Raw genomic sequence first — 21,934 nt, 5'->3', positions numbered from 1 at the left:
ACTTCGCATTGAATTAATTTATGCACTAGTCAAGTCGTGGAGAAGAATTTTGACCAATGGAATGAATCATGAGAAAGAAGAAACAGAACCAAAAAAAAAAACCCAAAAACAAAAACAAAAGAGAAGCAGAAAAGGCGAGCATGTAGTGTGCCTCAGTCTGTATTCAAACTTCGCAGTTCTTTGTCTCGATGAAGATAGCATTCTCCATCGTGAGTCCCCTGGAATTGTCCTTGCCCTTAAAGGGACCTTTTAAAAAAGTTTTTATCGCTTTTTATTATCTTTTGTGGGTTTTTTAAAAAATATCACTATAGTTTCTCCCTCAGAACCATACCATATAAGTAGCACTTTTTTAGAAAAAAAAAAAGGGAAAATAAATATTATTAATACATTGAAAAAATCTGAAAACCTTGGCAGTGTACAATACTTGTGGACCTCACACCACATATTTTTTGTAAAGGTTGATATCCAGGATATATAGGGAACACAAATAAATAAAACTGAAAGCCAATGCCTAATAGATATGAACAAAGAATTCTCAAAAGAAGAATTATAAACTATTAACTACTATTAACAAAAGAATTGTAAACTATTAAGAATTGTAAACAGCCATATGAAAGAATGTATCAAATCACCAATAATAAGAGAAATACAAATCACAACAACTCTGAAGTTTTACCATATATCCAGCAAATTGGCTAAGATGCAAAAGACAGGATTGTTGGAAAAGTTATGGAAAGACAAGCAAACTAATTAATATATATTATTGGGGGAGCTGTGAATTGTTCCAACCATTTTGGAAAGCAATGTAGAATTATGCTAAGAAAGTGACTAAAAGGTCCATACCTAAAACCCTATTGCTAGGTATATACACCCTAAGGAGGTCAATGATAAAAACATTCCATACATGCCAAACTATTTATGGCAGCACTTTTTGCAGTAGCAAAGAACTGGAAACCAAGTAGACGCCCATCGATTAAGGAAAAGTTTGTAGAACATGAATTTTACAGAACATTACTGCACTGCAAGAAATGATGCATATGATGCAACCAGAGAAGCATGTGAAGACCAATCTACATGGTAACTACAATAATGGAAATGGAAAAACAACACCTCCAACAACAAAACAAATAAAACTGAATGCTGTTAAATTATAATGAGATACATTTCCCTTCTTTCTTTGCATAAACAGTAAACAGTCGGTGCTAACACAACATGTGATACTTGGAGGACATGGTGGTTAGTTTTGCTGAACTTTTTCCCCCTCTTCAAATACTTTGTTTTAAGGGATAACTCTCTGGGCAGGGGAAGAATTCATTAGGGGTCAAAGGTGACAAAAAAAAAATCTGTATTTTTTTTAAAGGATGCTTATGATGCCAGGTAAAGTAGTACTATGATTATAAAAAAAGGAACAGACATGTGATTTCAATTATATAGGGAGCTCCTTGGACTTAGTGAAGTGCCCAGAGCACTAAGTGGTTAAATGATTTGTCCGGAGTCACACAGCCTTTTAGAGGATGGATTGGAAGGCAGGTCCTCCAAGGCCGCCTCTCTATCTACTACGTTGCACTGCCTCTTGCTATTTCCCAAAGAGTTAGTCAAAATTTTCTAAGTTGGGAAAAATAAAGATATCAAAGCAAAGCAAAACAAAACAATCTACAATGGAATTTCAGATCGGCTACCATGCCCTATTATAGAATATCAATTTTAAAAATTCATAACTCCAATATGTGGCTAATAAAAAGTAAAAGCAACCCAAATTGTTAGGAAGGTACTGCATTTATAATTAGTTGGTAATTTGAGATCTAAAACTAAACAGGAAGCATCCATACTATTGGTATGTTGTTATAGACAAAAGATCACCTAAATACACACAGTAGCAATAGGTAGTTTGAGAACATTTGCCTCATTTTAAGACAACAATTTGAAAGAAGAGAATCTCAGGCAACATTACGTAGTGGAAAGCGCGCTGGAATTGAAGTCAAGGGGGTACCTGGATCCTGATCCCACCCCTGACATTTGGCAGTTGTGTTACCATGGATGAATAACTTAACTGCTCTGAAACTCAGTTTCCTTATCTGTACAAGAAAGATAGCAAAAACTTCAGTGTTTATCTGTAAAGAGTTGTCATGGGATTTAAAAGACATTTTTAAATTTCAAACTTTTTGTAAACCTTAAAGGGTCAAATAATACAAACATAGACCTATTAATGGTAGACTAGAAAGCATATCAGTCATATTTGCTAAAATGTGAAATAAAGTAAGACTTAAAAAAAAATATCCCAGCAAAGCTTACCTTAGTGTAGAGGTGAATTCTGTCTGTATTCTTACTTGCACAAAACATTAGGACATCATATATAGGCAAAGTGTCTGAATTCTTCAACTGTTCTATAAAGAAAAAGTAAATGGTATTGGAAGACTTGTCTAACAGGAGTGAAATGTGTTATAATGGAGAAAACAGTAAGCGTGGAGTCTGACAACCTAGGTTCAAATCTAAGTCCTGCTATGTAATTCCTGGGTAATTAACTATCTTGGTAATTGACTTAAACTTCCTGGGCCCCAAATTCCTCATCTGTAAAATGAAGAGTTTGGATTAGATGACGTATCTGGTTCTTCTTAGCTATAATGTCGATGACTCTATAGCTTAAATTGTAGCCAGGAAAATGTACACTGGGAATAAGAAGAAACTTGCTGCCAGCAATTAGTGTTAAATATTGATACTGAAAGAGACTTTGGGGGCAAAGAAAAGGCAATAATTTGCCTAAGCTCTCCCAAATTCCCTTCTAAATAACTTTAATGGCTCAAAACAAATTCTGGAGCAGCAGAACACACAAAAAGGCAGGGAGAAATAATTTTCGAGTCCAAGACAACCTAGGAAAGGTCTGTCTCACTTGAGTAAAAGGGGAGCACAGCCCAGTGCAGAAGACATCCGAGCAAGGCAGCAGGAGTCTCCTAGCCCGAATACAGGTCAGCAACCTAGGCATCGTAGACCTGACACAGCAGGCCAACAGTCTAGGAGGCCAGTTGTGAAGCCTCCAGCCTCTGGTACAGCAGGTGAATAGCCAGGCGCAGCAGACCTGGTGGCCCTGATGCAGCAGGCAAATGTCCAGGCCCAGAGATCATGGTGTAGCAGGACAGTGAGTCAGGCCCCTGGTCCCCAGTGCAAGAAGTCTGGGACAGTGACCCCTGTACCCCAGGAGTAGAGCTCAACTTTAAAAGTCATGATATAGGTTGGAAAACGAACAGCCCCCCCCACCAAACCCTGACCATACAAAGCTACCATGGTGACAGGGAAGAGCAAAACACAAACTGAAAAAAGGACAACAATATCATGCAAAGCCTCAAAAAGGAATATAAATTGTTCTCAGACCCAAACAAAACTCCTAGAAGAGCTAAAAAAAAAGCGTTTCAAAAATCAAATATAAGAGGTAGAAGAAAAATTGGGAAAAGAAATGAAAGGGATGTAAGAGAATCATGAAAAAGAGTCAATATCTTAGTAAAGGAAGCACAAAAAAATGGAAAAAAGATGTACAAAATTTCACTAAAGAAAACTTCCCAAAAAGTATAACTGGTCAGGTGGAAAAGGAAGTACAAAAATCCATGGAAGAAAAGAATGCCTTAAAAAGTAGAATTAGCCAAAAGGCAAAGAAGGTACAAAAGCTAAATGAAGAAAATAATTTCTTAAAAATCAGAATTGGGCAAGTGGAAGCTAATGACTCCATGAGACATCAAGAATCGAACAGACAAAATCAAAAGAATGAAAAAAAAATAAGAAAATGTGAAATCTCATTGGTAAAACAACTGACCCAGAAAATAGACCGAAGAGAGATAATTTAAGAATGACTGGACTACCTGAAAGCCATAATCAAAAAAAAAACCTGGACAGCATCTTTCAAGAAATTAACGAAGAAAACTTCCTTAATATCCTAGAACCAGAGGGTAAAACAATAACTGAAAGAATCCACCCACTACCTCCTGAAATAGACCCCAAAATCGTAACACCCAGGAATATTATAGCCAAATTACAGAACTCTCAAGTCGAGGAGAAAATATTGTAAGCAGCCAAAAAGAAGGAACTGAAACATCGAGGAGTCACAATCAGGATTACACAGCTTCAACAATAAAGTAGTGGAAGGCTTGGAATATGATATTATGGAAGGCAAAAGAGAGTAGATTATAACTAAGAATTACCTACCCAGCAAAAATGAGCAGGGAAATATTGGACAGTCAATGAAATAGAGGACTTTAAACCATTCCCGATGAAAAGAACAGAGCTGAACAGAAAATTAGATTTTAAAATACAAAACTCAAGAGAAACATGAAAAGGTAAACAGGAAAGAGAAAATATAAGTTACTCAAAAAGGTTAAACTGTTTATATCCACAGACCAGAAGATGATACTTATAACTCTTAAGAATTGTAGGAGTTTTTATAGACAACGAGAACCGGTCTAAATTGAATTTGATGGAATGATATAAAAATGATATAAAAAAAATTAAGGGGTGAGGAGGAGGACTCCACTGAGAGAAGAGAAAAAGGGAGAGGTAGAATGGAGTAAATTATCTCATCTGAAGAGGCACAAAAGACTAGTGGGGGGAAAAGAAGGGAGGGAGAGCACATCATTTGAACCTTACTCATTCAGTTGAGTAAAGAAATCTATCTTACCCTATAGGAAAATAAGAGGGGAGGGAAACAGGAAGGGGGCAGGGTTCATAGAAAGGAGGACAGAATGAGGGAAGCAGTGGTCAGAAGGAAAACACCGGTAAGGAGGGACAAGAAAAAAGGAGAGGGAGGGAGGGAGGTGGGGCTGAAGAGAGGGGGGGGGGCGGGAGAGAGAGGTAGAGAGAGAGAAAGAGAACGAGAACTATAAGCAGGAGAAAAATAGAAGGGAGAGAAACACATAGTTCGTAATCATAACAGTGAATGTAAATAGGATTAACTCACCCATAAAACGTAAGCAAATAGTGGAGTGGAATAAAAAACAGAATTCCACAACATGTGTTTTCTTTTTATAAGAAACATATTTTAAGCTAAAGGTAAAGGGCTAAACCACAGTCTATTATGCTTCAGCTGAAGTAAAAAGAAGCAGGGGTAGAAATCATAATCTCAGACAAAGCAAAAGGAAAACAAATCTAATTAAAAGAGAAAAGGAAGGAAATTACATCTTACTAAATGATACCTTACTAAATGATAAAATGAAGTAATATCAAAGCTAAACATAAACTAAATTGCATAGCACCTAAATTTTGAAAAAAGTTAAATGAATTACAGAAGGAAAGACATTAAAACTATACAAGTGGGAGACTTCAACTTTCCCCTCTCAGACCTAAATAAATCTAACCACAAAATAAATTGTAACAAAAATTTCAAACAAAATACTAGCATGGAGATTACAACAATTTATCACAAGGATCATATACTGTGACCAGGTGGGATTGATACCAGGAATGCAGGACTGGTTCAATATTAGGAACTGGCCATATAACTAACAAAATCAACAGAAACCATAGGATTATCTCAACAGATGCAGAAAAAATTCCTGACAAAACACAATACCCATTCCTATTAAAAACATTAGAGAACATAAAAATGAATGGAGCTTTCCTTAAAATTATAAGTAAAATCCATCATAAACAATCAACAAACTTTATCTGTAACGGGGATAAGCTAAAACCTAACAAAATCAACAGAAACCATAGGATTATCTCAACAGATGCAGAAAAAATTCCTGACAAAACACAATACCCATTCCTATTAAAAACATTAGAGAACATAAAAATGAATGGAGCTTTCCTTAAAATTATAAGTAAAATCTATCATAAATAATCAACAAACTTTATCTGTAACGGGGATAAGCTAAAACCTAACAAAATCAACAGAAACCATAGGATTATCTCAACAGATGCAGAAAAAATTCCTGACAAAACACAATACCCATTCCTATTAAAAACATTAGAGAACATAAAAATGAATGGAGCTTTCCTTAAAATTATAAGTAAAATCTATCATAAACAATCAACAAACTTTATCTGTAACGGGGATAAGCTAAAACCTTCCCAATAAGATCAGGGGTGAAACAAGGATGCCCATTATCACACTACTATTCAATACTGTACTAGAAATGTTAGCTTTAGCAAAGAAAAAGAAATTGAAGGAATTAGAATAGGCAAAGAAACAAAACTATCATTCTTTGCAGATGATATGATGGTATACTAAGAGAATCCTAAAGAATCAACTAAAAAATAGTTTAAATAATTAACAACTTTAGCAAAGTTGCAGTGTATGAAATAAACTCAACACAAATCATCAGCATTTCTATCTATGTACTACCAACAAGGTCCAGCAGCAAGAGATAGAAAGAGAAATTCCTTTTAAAATAATTGTAGACAACATAAAATACTTGGGAGTCTATCTGCCAAGACAAACCCAAGAACTATATGAACACAATTACAAAACACTTTTCACACAAATAAAATCAGACCTAAATAATTATAAAAATAGTAACTTCTCATGCGTAGGCCAGGCCAATACAATAAAGATGACAATTCTACCTTAATTAATTCACTTATTCAGTACCATATCAACCAAACTACCAAAAAACATTTTATAGAGCTGGAAAAAATCATAACAAAATTCATCTGAAAGAACAAAAGGTCAAGAATATCAAGGGAATTAATGAAAACAACTGTGAAGGAAGGTGGCCTAGCCGTGTCAGATCTTAAATTGTATAATAAAGCAGCAATCATCAATACTAGCTGGTACTGGCTAAGAAATAAGAGTGGTGAATCAATGGACTAGATTAGGTACACAAGACATGGTATTAAATGACCACAGTAATCTGTTTGATAAACCTGAAGACCCCAGCTTTTGGGGCAAGTACTCACTATTTCACAAAAACTGCAGGGAAAACTGGAAAACAGTATGGCATACATATAAGCCAACATCTTATATCATATACCAAGACAAGATAAAAATGGGTACGTGATTTAAACATAAACGATGATACCATACGCAAATCAGGAGAGCAAGCAATAGTTTACCTGTCAGATCTATGGAGAAGGGAAGAATTTATGACCAAACAGGAGATAGAGAGCATTACTAGACATGAAATGCACAATTTTAATTACATTAAATTTAAAAGGTTTTACACAAACAAAACTGATGCAGCCCAGATTAGAAGGAAAGCAGAAAGATGGGAAACAATTTTTAAAGTCAGTGCCTCTGATAAAGGTTTCATTTCTTAAATACATCAAGACAAGTCAAATTTATAAGAATACCAGTCATTTTCCAATTGATAAATGGTCAAAGGATATGAATAGGCAGTTTTCAGATGAAGAAATCAAAACTCTCTCTAGTCATATGAAAAAATGCACAATATCACTACTAGGTCTATATCCCACAGGGGAAAAAAAAAGTGGAAAGGATCTATTTCTACAAAAAATATTTATAAGAGCTGCTTTTGTAGTGGCAAAGAATTAGAAACTGAAGGGATGTCCATTAATTGGGGAAATGGATGAACAAGTTATGGTATGTGATTATAATGGAATATTACTGTGCTATAAGAAATGACAAACAGGTAGATTTCAGAAAAACCTGTAAAGACTTATATGAACTAATGCAAAGTGAAGTGAGCAGAATGTGGAGAATACTGTATACAGTAACAGCAATACTGTACAATGATTAACTGTGAATGACTTAGCTCTTCTCAGCAATATAATGATCCAAGGCAATTCCAAAAGATTCATGATGAAAAATGCTATCCACTTCCAGAGAAAGAACGAATGGAGTCTGAATGCAGATCCAAGCATACTATTTTTTACTTTCTGTATTTGTGTTTCACTTTGGATATGTGTCTTTTTCACAACATAACCAATATAGTAATATGTTTTACATGATTAAACATGTATAACCTATATCAAATTGTTCACCATCTCTGAGATGAGGGAGGTGAGAGGAGAGAAAATATGGAACTTAATTTTTTTAAGTGAATGTTAAAAACTGTCTTTACATATAATTGGGGAAAAAATAAAATATTATTTTAAAAAGTAAGTATGTGTATTGGTATGCATATATGCATGTACATGCCCATATTTAAATATACATACAGAGTTTAAAAAAAAGACTTCACAATGCTTTTCCTAGGGAAGTTTTAAATTAAGATGATCTCTGCATAGTAGTGATGAAAAAATTTAAAAATATAGACCATCTCAGGGAACCGAAAATTATGCAGAAGGAGATAGGTAGGGACGGTAGAGAAAAAAATTTTCAAAGCCTTCTGTTATTTTTCTCTTTAAAAATAGAGAACTGCAGGCAACTCCAGAGCAAGCATTCTTCACCTTTTCTGTGCAACAAATTTCTCTGGTAGTCTGGTAGAGTCTATGGACCTTTTTTCAGAATAAAGTTCCAGGGTCAGTTCGGGGGAGTGTCAGGCCTTGAGTCAGGAAGACCAAGTTCAAATTTGGCCTCAGACACTTACTAGCTGGGTGACCCTGGGCAACACATTCAATTTCTGTTTGCCTCAGTTTCCTCATCTCAAAAATGGAATAATAATAGCAGCTACCTCACAGAGTCGTTGAGAGGATCAAATGAGATAATCATTGTAGAGTGCTTAGCACCATGCCTGGTGCATAGGAAGTGCTATATAAATGTCAGCTATTATGAACTAGTAGTAGTAGCACTATAATAGATTTTTTTTACCGTTTGTCTCAATTCAATTTTAAATTCTGCTTATATTTCATAGGAATCTGTGATATCTCAAATTCAACACATCCAAAAAGAGAACTCATCTTTCTCCCCAAAACTCTCCTCTTTTGAACTTGTGTATTACTGATGAGGACATGACCAACCTTGCAGTCACCCATACTTCAAATCTTGGTGTCACCCTCACCCCTTGTACTCATCCCCCACATCTAATCTATTGCCAAGCCTTGCTGTTCTCAGTTTTCACAATACCTCACTTATACAATTGCGTCTTTCTTCCAGTAACCATCACCCTGAGGCATTTCCTCTTCACTTCATACTTGGGCTACTGCAGTATCGGTCTGGTTGGTGGCCCTGCCTCAAGGCTTTCTCCTCACTCCCATCCATCCTCTATTCAGCTGTCAAACTGATCTCTGAAAGTTCAAGTCTAACCATGTCATCTCCCTACTCAATAAAATCCAGTGGCTCCCTATTATCTCTAGGATCAAACATAAAATCCTCTGTGAGCTTAAAAACAAGTTTGGTTGATGTGTTTTGTTTTTATGTTACAAACATTTATAGATTACTCCACTTTTGTAAGAGATCTCTTGTAACAAAGCAAAATAATTAATAAAACTACTAAGATAGTGATCTCATTTGAAAGTACATGGAACATTTTACATCTGGAGCAAACTCCTAGCCTCTCTATTTTTTTAATGAACAGAAATCTATTTTCTCTCCCTTCCACCTCCTACTCCATTAAGAAAAAGAAAAAAACAAATTTTTTTCTAATAAATATGCATAGCTGAGGAAAACAAATTACCTTAGTGGCTGTATATAAAAATATGTTTCATTCTGCATCCTAATTCCATTACTCCTCTGTAATGAATAGCATAGTTCAACATCGGTCTGTGTGGGATAAAAGACCCTCACCGATTAAATTTATAATAAGGAGCCATCTCAGGGTGGGAACAGAAATAAATTTTATTCAATTCTCAAGAATTGGGCGTCCTCTGCTAGCACAGAGCAGAACCAGCAAAGGAGAGGCTTTACAAAAGGCAAAGCACCCATAATTATATCTAACAAAAGAGAATTCCTGCCCACCTCTGACCCTTCTCACCACTGGCTGGGAGGCGGGCTTACAATCTGAGCACAAAAGCTAGACAAAGAACCAGGAAATCGAGGCACAGAAACTCCAATTCCCATTCCCTTAGTTAATGATTACAAATGAAGTGACATCTATAAATCTAAAGAAGGAGAATGGGATAAGGGGAAGCGGAGACCCTCTCCATTCTCTTACAGTACTTTTACAGTAAAGGAAAGCAGGTCACAGTGACCCTATTCTTACCAAGCAAATCTTTAAACCAGAACCATAAGAAAGAACAAAAAGTTTCAGGGTAAACTTTCCCAGAGGCTGAGCCATCAGACTCGCACATCCTCAGAATTTTTTTTTCACTTCCCTATTTCTTGTTTTTTAAACATTTCTTAGTATAGATATAGATATGGATATAGATATAAATTTAGATTTATACATATCTTCCCTGTGAAGTCTTCACAGTTTATTTGCCTCACACAGGTCCTTTGGAATCATGAATTTATCATAGTCACTCAATCATGAATAGTCACTGAACTGATCAAAGTTGTTTGTTTTCAGAGTGTTGTTACTGCATAAATTATTCTCCTGATTTTGCTCATTTTATCATTCACAAACTGACCCCTTCCTAACCTTTCTAAAATTACACTTTTCTCTCCTCTACATACTCTATGGTCTAGTGACATTGGCTTTCTGATCAACCACACACCCCCACTATCTCCTGATTCCATGCCTTTTCACTGGCTGCCCCATACCAAAATGTTTGCCCTTTCACCTCTGCCTCACAGGTTCCTTCAAGATTTAGCTCAAGTCTCATCATATTTTTTTTAATATATAAAAAAATCTTTTTTTATCTTAGACAAATACTAAAACTTAAATACATAAGAAAAAGAAACATATTATAAACTTCAATACAAAATAAGAAAAGAAAAAAAAACCATGTCATGGATACAGTAGAACACAGGGGAGGATTAAAAATATATAGCAATAACTTTTCATTTCAAGAAAGCCTATCTATTAAATACTACACATTATATTGAAAGCTGTCCATCTTTTCTTTGCTTCCTTGTAGGTTTTCTTTTGTTCTCTGCTGTATAATTTTTACTTTTTTTTTCCTCCTTCCTCCCCCACCAGGCTACAATTAAGTGTGGATAGATTTATATATGGATATAGATATAATACGTAGATATTGCTATATATATATATACACACACCTATATAAACATATATTTTCCCTAAGAGATTCTACTACTAATCTTTGTTTTTAATGTTTGCATATATCTGTTTCTTCTGATCTCTACTTCACTTCTACTTGCTGCCTTGCCCTCCCCTTACTTACTTAACCTACTCCCCCGCCCACCGAGATCCTTTCCTTATCTTCTAAATGCCCACTTTATCCTAATCCCTTATCCTTCATTATAAAGAGCCCTCCTTTATCCTCTCCCCATTCCCTATCCTCTTACAGTTTTATTTCTTTTTGAATTTACAACACTTTTATACTCTTCTAGATGTATATTTATTTTCCCCTCTTGAACCCATTCCCCATGAAAGCAGGTTTCCAGAACTAACAGCCTCCCTCCCTGATCTGTACTGGTTCTTCCTCTCACACCTCATTTGTATAAGATACTCACTCTTTTAAATGTTCTTGAAAGGTTTTACTTTTTGAAGTCATATCATATTCAGGTCTACTCCAATCTTTTTTAATAAGCAATATATAAGTAACAATTAAACAATTAATTAATTTTGATTAAACAATGTTAATAAGTAATAATCTAAGACATAGGCTTTGCATTTTACATACATAAAAGGTAAAGAGTCTCTTGTAATTGGTCACTGGTATGTATCTTATATTTCTCTTGGCTCTTGTATGTCAAATCTTCTATTAAGTTCAGGTTTTTGGTTTTGTTTTTTTTAACAAAGTCCAGAAATTCTGACAATTCATTGAATGTCCATTTTTTCATTCAGAATTATGCTTAGCTTTGCTGGGTTAGATATTTTTGGCCAGAAGCCCAGTTCTTTTGCTCCTCCATATATAGTGTTCCAAAGACCTGTGATCTTTTAGTGTCACCATTGCTAGGTCTTGTGTGATTCTAATTGTGGTACCACCATATGCAAATTGATTTTTCTTGTTGCTCATAATATTTTGTCCCTGAGCTGGGGGCTTTGAAATTTGACTATAATATTCATGTGAGCTTTCCTTATAGGATCTGTCTCAGGTGGTAATCAGTAGATTTTTTTCTATACTTGTTCTAATGTTTCAGGACAATTTTCTTTAATTATTTTTTGTATTATTGTATCAAAATTCTTTTTTTGATCATCACTTTCTGGTATTCCGATTATTCCTATGTTTTGTGTTCTTGATCTGTCTTCGAGATCAGTTGTTTTTCTTATGAGATGTTTCACATCATCTATTTCTTTCATTCTTTATATTTTGTTTTTTTATTTCTTCATTTCTTATAACTTTGATGGCCTCCCCTTGCCCAATTCTGATTTTCCAGGAGTCATTTTCTTCCTTAAGATTCTGGATCTCTTTTTCTAATTGGTTTACTTTCTTTTCATAATCTTGTTTTTCTTGGATTATTCTTATTTTTCTTTTTAGTTTTTCCTCAATCTTTCTCATTTGATTTTTAAAGTCTTTTTTAAGTTCTTCAATGAATTCTTTTTGGCCAGGTAACCATTTGGGGTAGAAGAGGGTTTCTTTGCTTCAGTATCCTCCTCTCAAGACAAACCCCAATCTTCTCTATTCCCACAGTAGTTCTCTATGGTTGGATTCTTTCTCTTTTGCCTGTGAATTTTTTTTTTCTAATAGTTTAGTTTTTAGTTTCCTAGATCTTCCCCAGTTCAAGTTCCTGAGGCTGAACCAGTCTCCCAATCCAGCTAATCCCAGGGCTTGCTACTAGTTGTTTAAGCAATCCCTAGCCTGGAGGTGTTTAGTCTTCACTGGGAAAAAACCTCTTCCTGGGATTTTTCTTCAGATCTCCTATTGTCCTAGGAAGACTCCTGTTTTGCCCCTACTCTTATTTATTTTCACCTTTCTACATTAGTTCTGAAGCGCAATTTTATCTCTTTTGAGGAGGAAAATCTTGAGAGCTTGAAATTTTCTGACCTACTTCATCTTCCCAGAATCCTCTCTCAAGTTTCATTTTCTGAAAAAGACATGCTTTGATACCCCAGCACTACTGGTGCCCTCCCTCAGAGAATACCTCCCACTTACAGTGTATGTATGTAGATAGCTGTTTGCATGTTGTCTACCCCCCAAAGACTGTGAGGTCCTTGAGGGAAGGACTGTGTTTTTGCCTTTCTTTGCATCCCCAGAGCTTAGAACAGTGTCTGGAACACAGTGCCAAACACATAGTGTTTGTTGTTTTTGTTGTTGTTGTTGTTAATACAGAAACTCAGAATTTGTTGCAGATGGATGGTGATGATCTCTTGGCCTACTAGTCAAAGAAGTAAGAGCAGAAGAAGGCATAGCTATGAGGGAAAATGATGACTCTGTTAAATGTGGAAGGAGCTAATGTACATTTTACAGGATGAACTGACTTTCTTCAGGTTAAGTGACTTGTGAAAAATATTTGCAAGCTTGAGTGAAAGCATCTGACTCCTAATGAAAGAAAAGGATTCATTATCCTTAATATACAGATGGGAAAAGAGATTAAATGAAGATGAAAGATAACAAACATCAATCTGAAATATTTTATATCTATTCCCAGATGAACATTATTCTCCTGATCCAAGCTACTGCTCTATTATGTTAGAAGCTTTAGAACTTTGGTTTCATTTGTTTTTAAGCTGGGAAAAAGAAAAAGCAGATACACTATAGTATTCTTATTCCAAGTACATGCTGCCTATTTAGTGGCCATTAAAGTTAACAGGGCCAAACAAGGTCTGTTCACTTCAATTAAACATGCAATAAGTATTTGCTACATGCAAGGACCTACTAGGAATGGGGACAGAAATGTGAAAATGACAGCCCCTTTCTGCCCTCAAGGTGTGGTATAATGGAAAAGGGGTTGAATTTGTAGCCGTAGGATGTGAGTTTCAATTCCATCTCTGCCACTTACTACTTGTATAGCTTTGTCATTAGAACCCTCTGGACTCAGTTTCCTCATCTGTAAAATGAGGAGGTTAAGTCAGATGAGCTTCAAGATCCCTTCCAGCTCTCAATCTTGATCTATGAGACTGTTTCTAAGGAACTTATGGTCTAATCTGGTGTATGAAATATGTATTAAAAAAAAGCTATGAGGTCAAAGAGATAGGGGCAAACAGCTATGCCCCAATGAAAGACGGACATACTTTTTGAGTGGTGGGGTGGGGAAGAAAATTCAGGGATAGCTTTTTAAGGAGCTAGCATCTGACTTAAGCCCTAAATCGAAGTACTTCAACAGAGAAGGGGATGGATGGGAGAAGCCTCTGAGTCTGATGGACATAATCATACTAGTGCCTTAAGAAGAGCTATGTGGGAACATTCTGAAGGATAGATTAGAGAGTTGAAAGACTGAAGGCAAAAAGAACACTTCAAAGGTTAACAGAACTGATGTGAGAAGGAATAAAAATTAGTCAATAAAAGTGCCTATTACATGTCAGGTACTGTGCTAAGTGCTGGGGTCACAAATAAAAAAAAGAGTCCCTACCCTCAAGGAGCTCACAATTTAACGAGGAAAGACAACATATAAACGGAAGCTGACAAAGGAAGGGATGGAGAGAAGAAGGGACCCATCCAGGAGGCATAATAGAGTCCAGTTCAAAGGAGTACAAATAGGAGAAAAATGAAAGCATGGACTGACGTAGTGATAGTAGAAGTGGACAGGAGGGTAGGGACAAACGAAAGAGCTGCCATTAAGGGCTTATTGAGTGATTAGACTGTAGGATGAGGGATAGGGTAAAGTGTGACTCCAAAGTTATGAGCATGTATGACTTGGAATACACTGATCACAATGCAGAAACAGAAATTAGAGGCAGGGGAAGGTTTAGAGAATAACATAAAAGAAAATCTAGATTTCTGTTAATGTAAGGAGATGGAACGAATCTAAGTAGAAAAGGTCCAGAATAAGGAGTTTCTTTCCAAGGAACTGGGGTCTAGAGGATGAAAGGAATTAAGGAGGAATATGGGTGGGGTGTATAGGGTTGGAATAAATGTTCTTAAGTTCATTGTTTTAGAAACACCTTGGGGCCAAGATGAAGTAGAAGGAAAGGAAAGATAATAGATAGAGTAGGTCTTTGATTTTAGAATGAGACAATTTGTCATTTAAATAGAACCTCTTTGGTGCACAAAATTTTAGAAGTGGTACCTACCCTCACTTCAGTTCATGAGCATAGTAATTTCATCTTTAAATGGGCAGTACATGTTATAGTCATTAAATTACTATTGCAGAAACAGTGGAAGCAACATGTAGGCAATACATTATAAACTAATTTTAACAATTCTAGGTAATTCTATTGAGAATGACATTCTGCAAAAGCTACCAAAGTAACATATATACTACATATAGTAACATATCTTAAAAGCAGTGATTCCCATAATGTTGCCAATTCTTGCCAGCTGGCCCAGATCTGACATTGATATTTGATAGTTTGTTGCTAGCTCACCACCACATACATACGCATGTATATGTACGTATGTTTATACACACATCTAAGTATAACTATAGATATTGGAAAGAGTCGTCCAAAACAACCGAATAAGCTTAAAATATTTTATAGTCTCCCCTGCAGTACCTTGAGACATACTATCATTTGTTGTATATCTTTACAGAGCACAGTTGAAATAGACAACTTCAAAAATACGCCACATGTAATAATATATAATACCTACCAACTGTCCAAAAGAATATACCAAATATCAATAAGAAAACTCCGACTGTCTGAATAGATTGGGTTTGGGTGGAGTTGGGAAAGTAATTGGCTACGGCTCTTTTAACAAATTATTAGCTTCATTTTATGTGGAAGCATTCAATACCATTAATCAGATTGCATCATCAACATCACCAAAAGTAATAATCACTTATCTAGCCCTTTAAGATTTTAAGCTGCAGCCCTTTCCTCAAAACACCCCTATAAGGCGGAAGTGTGGGTACTATTAACCCCATTTTATAGATGAGAAAATGAGACAGATAAGCTGACTTGCCTGTGGTCACAAGCTAACAATTATCTGAGGTGGGATTTGAAACCAGGTCTTAAAACTTCAAGTCCAGACTCTCACACATTTGTTGTGGTTCTTTTAAATACTGAATTACAAAAAGCTGGTTTAAAAAATTAGGAGATGCTGTAATAATATCTACTTTTAATGATATATATTTTTGTGTCTTATACCTCCTCAAATCTGCTCTGGAAACAAACAAGATTCAACTGATAAAGTGCATTAAAAGAAAGAAAACATTTAAATGCTAGTAATTTTGGAGATCATGTAGTCCAACTAACCATCTTATTTTAAAGACAAAGAAACTAAGGCTCAGAGAAGCTCTGAGAACTTCCCAAGGTACATAGGCATGGCAGAGCTGGGATTCAAACCCAGATCCTTTGACCCCAGAGTCAAGAGTCTGCTCCAGGGTATTACACCACTCACATTTGTTTTCATATAGACTAAAAGACGAATAGAAACAACATTTACCTTTTTGGGGTTTTAGTCCATCTCCTTCACCTTCATTTTCGCTTTTAGCTTTTTCTCTTTTGCTTTCGACAAGCTGTTCTATCGCTGATTGTTCAAGGACTTGCTTCACACAAGAAGAACTGGTTTCAGCTTTCAAGATGCTGCTTTTCTGGGACTCATTCACTTGATTTCCTTTTTCATCCTGGATCCAGTTGGGATCATCTATTTGTTGCTTGTTCAGATGTGCTATAATTAAAGAAATGAGAAATCAAAAAAATTCATCAATAAGCATTTATTAAACGCTTGTTATGTTTCAGCCACTGTGCTGGAATGGCATATTCAAAATGTAGGGGAAAAAAAAACCTGTTACTTATTTTAAGCCATAAAATCACAGCATCTTATAGTCAGAAAGACCCTCAATGTCATCAAGCTCAAAATCCCACCTACTACAAAACCTCTTCTTCAACATTCCTGATGGATGGTGTATTGGGAATCGACATGGGCTCTTAGCACTTATTCAACCAAGTGCCCTTGAAGAGTTTGGCCTTTGTTTCCTTGATTAAATTAGGAGTCTTTGATGACCTCCTTGCCTCAAGGGAAAGCCTAGTTTACATGGGTTTGAGTGACATGTTTGTGACATCAGAGGCTTTTAGACCACATGGGTTTAAGTTGCATTTTTGTGATGATTTTAGGTCACAGGGGTTCTAAGGGGAGTTGCTAAGACAAGAGCCAATAGTAAGAGCTTAAGTTCTGGTGGCTCAGATGACATTTGATGACAGCTAAAGAGTGCATAAAAAGAGAAGACAGAGTTATTTGCTTAGGGCTCTCACTCTTGGTGGTGCGCTGATGTGGAGACACTGGGCAGCTGTAGTTAAGAGCCCTCCAGCTTGTAAACCCAGATGTTCAGCCTTTGTTAAACTCTGGAAACTATGAATTGAGATTTGAATCAGACAAGGTCTGTCTGTTGACGTTTGTAATTTGTTTGTATTTGCTCTGAAGCTCAGGGTGCTGACTTTTCCCCCTGAGCTGAGTGAATGATATTTATATGTTGGATTAAAGTAAGACTGTTAGCCCCTTAACATTGCTTTCCTTAGTAAAGCAGATCAAAAGAACGTGGGCTCGCAGCATTCTGTGAGCTGGTTGTTGTTGGTTTTACACCCCCCACAGCAGCTGCTAGATGAACTGTTGAAACAGATGGTAATCTAGCCTCTCCCAAACAAGAAACTAATATATAATATCACAGAGTGGTCTATTCCATTGCTAGAGAGCTCTTGAGTGTTGTAAAGTTTTTACAAAGAATAAAAGTGTGCTACTGTATAACTTCTACCAATGAGCTTAGACCTGGCCTCAACTATGACACATAATAAACCTAATCTCTTTCACATAAGAGGTCTTTCTAATAATGGAAGGCTGTTTTGATGATCCATGAAGTTTTCCATTTTCTAAGCTAAACATCCCTCTGGGTACTACCAATGACAAAAATAATAGTTCACATTTATGTAATATGTTTACAATATTCACAATAAATTACATATTCTATCTCATCTATTCCTCACAATGCCCTAAGTAGACAATACAAAGCAATATATTCATTTCACAGAAGAGAAAGCTGAGGCTCAGAAAGTGATATGACTTGTTCAGGATCACACAGCTGTTAAGTTGTCTAGGCAGAGACTTAAACCTACTCATAATCTAATGCTTTTGCTGCCATAAACATCACTGCTTCTAAAAGAACTGAAAATGAAATAAAAGTTATCAGCAGTTTCTTGAAAGTGAAAAAAATATATTTATAACTTCATTTATTTGTAACTTCAGAAAGACCTTGGCACAGATGGAAGTTAAAGCAATGATGACTTAAACATTAGAACTGAATGCAAATTATGCCAAATTACTTATAACGCACTGAACAAGTGATTCCCAACCTTTCTAGAATCGTGACACCTTTTTACTGTTTGATTTGCTAACAGCTGTCCCCTTCCAAATGTGCCATATGGCATGTATTTTTTAACTGAAAGTAAATTAAAATTAATTTTGTTTTTTAAATTATTTTTTGCATGATACCCCTTGAGTTAATTAGAGATATCCTGGGGTGTCAAAAAAACCGGCAGGCAGTGGGAATCACTTCATTAAACAGTAACTTAACCTTCATTAAACTAATTATAATAATTTTTATATAATGACATGATCGCTACTAATAAGAACATTCTTTTTTCCCATCTTTAATTATGCTGATAAAGTTAGTGAAAAGTCATTAAAAATGTTGTTCAAATATAAGTGAGACAATCTGCCTGTGACCTTATCATTCGAGAGGCAATTTTAGGACTGACTTTTGATAGTACAAGAGAAGAAATAAGAAACTATTAAACAATATTAAATTCCAAATTATGCTGCTGAGTCATTTATCTTATATACTTCATGTGCTTAGAAATTATTTTACAGGCAAAGAATACTTTATTTTTATGTTTATAACAGTTGGGAGTTGAATGAAATCATGCTAATTGCTATAGGGAAGGTCTGTGAAATGAGCTTGTGGTTCCAATTTAGTTTGCAGACAACAGGTGTCCACATTACAAATACAACTATCCAGATGGCAGACTTTGTCAATTTTGGCAGGAACACCAAGAACTGAAAGAGTAAAGCCTTCACTACAGATTGCATTTAGTTTTGGATCAGAACTAAAAGACCCTAGAGGGAAGGACAGAGAGCAGCTCAGACTATTACAGCCCAAGTAGCTGACTCATTGGTTAATGTCAAGAGCTCTGAGGCCAAAAAGCGCCAGATAAATCAGTTGTATGATTATTAGAACTCATAAATAAAATTTGTATTTCATTTTTCAACGCTGTCAACTGGCAGTTTCCTCAGTCATAAAAATATGCTTCCAAATTATGAAACAAAAGGAACATCGATGGCATTCTTCATAAGACAACTCTGTGACCATTCCCCAAACTACACAGCAGAAAATGATTGATCCTGGTGTAAAAATATTCACAGTCAGCAGTTTAGGACATCTTTATTTTTGCTTTAAAATCACTTCCTGTTTTTAAAAATGTAATAAATTACTAAAACAGACAGTCTAGTTAGCTTCTTTAAAGAAATGAAACCTGGGGGAATTTTTTATTATATACCGCACAAAAAAATACTGCATCTCACAGATTTAGGAAGCAAAGAAACTCCAGAGAATTATTTAGCTAGTTAGAACATAAAAATCTATAATTTCCCTTTAAAATCATAACATCTACAAAAGAGAAGAAAACAGCAGATCTCTGACTATAAGGCATATTTGCTGCCATGGCAACAGAGCTTCTATTCCTGCCCATTGAATTCGCATCCTGCTGACATTAATCAGAAATGTCCATTTGTGCCAAATTAATGCCATGTCACAGACACTTGGGGATATACATTCTTGACAAAAATGGGAGCTTTTCACATTCCCAAAGAGGATAAATTCATGGGGTCTTCACTGTGTGAAGGTCTCATTTTTAGTATTCCAGGCTCAAGTCACTGAGCAGTCTCACTAAGCTTTGATAAGCTGTATTCTCTAAAAGCAATAGGGTTTCTGTTCTAGTTAAGAGCAAACACAACTCTCCCCCCACCTTACTCACCAGCACTGCCTTGAGGGGTCTCACACATTTCACAATAAGGCAATAATGAACTATTAACATAGGTGCAGAGACCACACTGCCAATTTTTTCCAGGGAGGAATATGTTGTTTGAATTAGACTTTGTCTCCTGAATTGCTTCTTTTATAAATTCAGTATTTGTTGGACTAGACCAGGATGGCCTTTTCTCTTTTTGACAGGAATTGTTCTGAGTGGCCACTGATTTCCATCTTTTAGCTTCAGGTTCAAAATCACTTCCATAGTCAAGGGCATCCCTCGTAGCTAATTTTCTACAATCCAAGGCCATCTCAGTATCTTTTTCCTGTAGTACGTCTGATTCGTCACAGGATGCCATTGTGTGTCTTTTCTTATTATGTTTTGGTAAAAAGAAGGCTCGAATATCGTGCTGTTTTTCTTTTTCAAACTAGGGAAAAGCAGATAGATAATTCAGAATTGAAACAATCTTTAGTTAAATAAAAGCATTTAATAAATACATTTTTCTTATTAGAAAGATTTAAACCTTTGTCCTTTGAATTCACTTAATTTTATGATTCCTTGGTGAAAGAGACAATTTAAAAAGTCTTAGTATCTTTTCTAACATAATAGAACACCATAAGAACATCCACGTTATGAAGCTTCAAAATAGCTTGCTTAGAAATTATCTCTGCTGGGTTTTTGTCAGAGAAAGGCCTTAATAAATGTTTAGAAATTGTCTACTTCCGTCACCTTAAGTCAATAACATAATCAGGAAAAATGCTTCCATGTTCAAACTAGGAAGCAACATGGTGTCCAAAGATTTGAGGCAATCATATTAATATGTTTTTTACTGAAGATGATTTGTTTTTTAAATGTAAAAGCAATTCAGGAGTAGGAAAATTTATTTTCTTCTTTTCAAAAATTAAATGCTATATTCCTATGAATGGCTATAGTAGTGTGTCATTAACCATTCTTAACCTTTGCAAATATAAGAAGGAACTTCATATTTGGAAGGTGATGGATACCCATAAGCAGAATTAAATAAGAGACATTAGTCAAAAGATCATACAGTTTAGAGTTGGAAAAGACTTTAGTGCACATCGTTCGGCATCTTTATTTTAAAGAGTGAAAAACCAAATGACATCAGGTTACACAAGTAGTAGGTGGCAAAGCCAGGACAGGAGTCAAGATTCACTGGCAACAATTCTAGTATTCTCTCTACTATGCCATACTGCGTGGTCAATGGCGGTTCATTGATTGAATTAAAATTTAGGTAAAGTTGTGTAAGCTCAAGTAGTACTTGAACTTGAAAGGTCATTATACAATCACAGAATCCTAGAGTAAGAAGGGACCCCAGAGAGGATGTAGTCCATCCATACCGGACCACGATTCTCTATAATGTCCATAACAAGTGGTTATCCAGTCCCTGACTGAGGACCTCCAGGTGGAGGAAACCCAGTGCTGGCCATGCACTCTTTAACAGAAATGACAACAGCACCTAACTCAGGGTTTTGGTAAGGATCAAATGAAATAACATCTGCTACCTATTATTATTACTGTGGTTATCGTTATCACTATTATTGTTATTATTTTGGAAAGGTCTAATTGTTAGGAGATTTTCTTTATATCAGCCTGAAAACTGTGGGGGGCAGGGAAGGGGCTGAGCCAAGATGGCCTCATGAAAGTAGCACCTTACCGGAGCTCTCTCACAAGCTCTGTCAGATACCTCTAAAACAGTGAATCTGAGCAGATTTGAGAGAGTTAGAAGCTGCTAGCAGTCTGAGTGGGGCAGATTTCCAAGCCAGGAGAGTCTGAAAGGTCGACGGGACGCATCTGCAGGCTGGGAGAACACTTGGTGCAGCTGCATAAGACAACACCAAAGCGGAAGCAGCTGCGGAAACCAGCCAGCGACCCGTTATGGGAGAAAGCTGGGCGCCAGAAATGGGCAGAGATCCCCAGGCCTCCCAGCACAGGATGGGAGTCTGTCCAAGAGACGAGAGGCAGCA

General features: G+C 36.0%; 1 protein-coding gene across 1 annotated transcript in view; it reads right to left on the bottom strand.

The window, feature by feature from the left end:
• Positions 1 to 21,934, bottom strand: part of ZRANB3 (zinc finger RANBP2-type containing 3) — a 214,946-nt gene that overhangs the window by 22,367 nt on the left and 170,645 nt on the right. Inside the window, 3 exon segments of the mRNA XM_036745880.1 lie at positions 2,293 to 2,384; positions 16,375 to 16,599; positions 19,956 to 20,376. Of these exon segments, the coding sequence (XP_036601775.1) occupies positions 2,293 to 2,384; positions 16,375 to 16,599; positions 19,956 to 20,376 (738 nt within the window).

Source organism: Trichosurus vulpecula, chromosome 2 (genome assembly GCF_011100635.1).
Source record: "Trichosurus vulpecula isolate mTriVul1 chromosome 2, mTriVul1.pri, whole genome shotgun sequence".
NCBI lineage: Eukaryota > Metazoa > Chordata > Mammalia > Diprotodontia > Phalangeridae > Trichosurus > Trichosurus vulpecula.
Note: the sequence above shows the minus strand (reverse complement) of the source record. Positions and strands in the feature narration are given on the sequence as shown.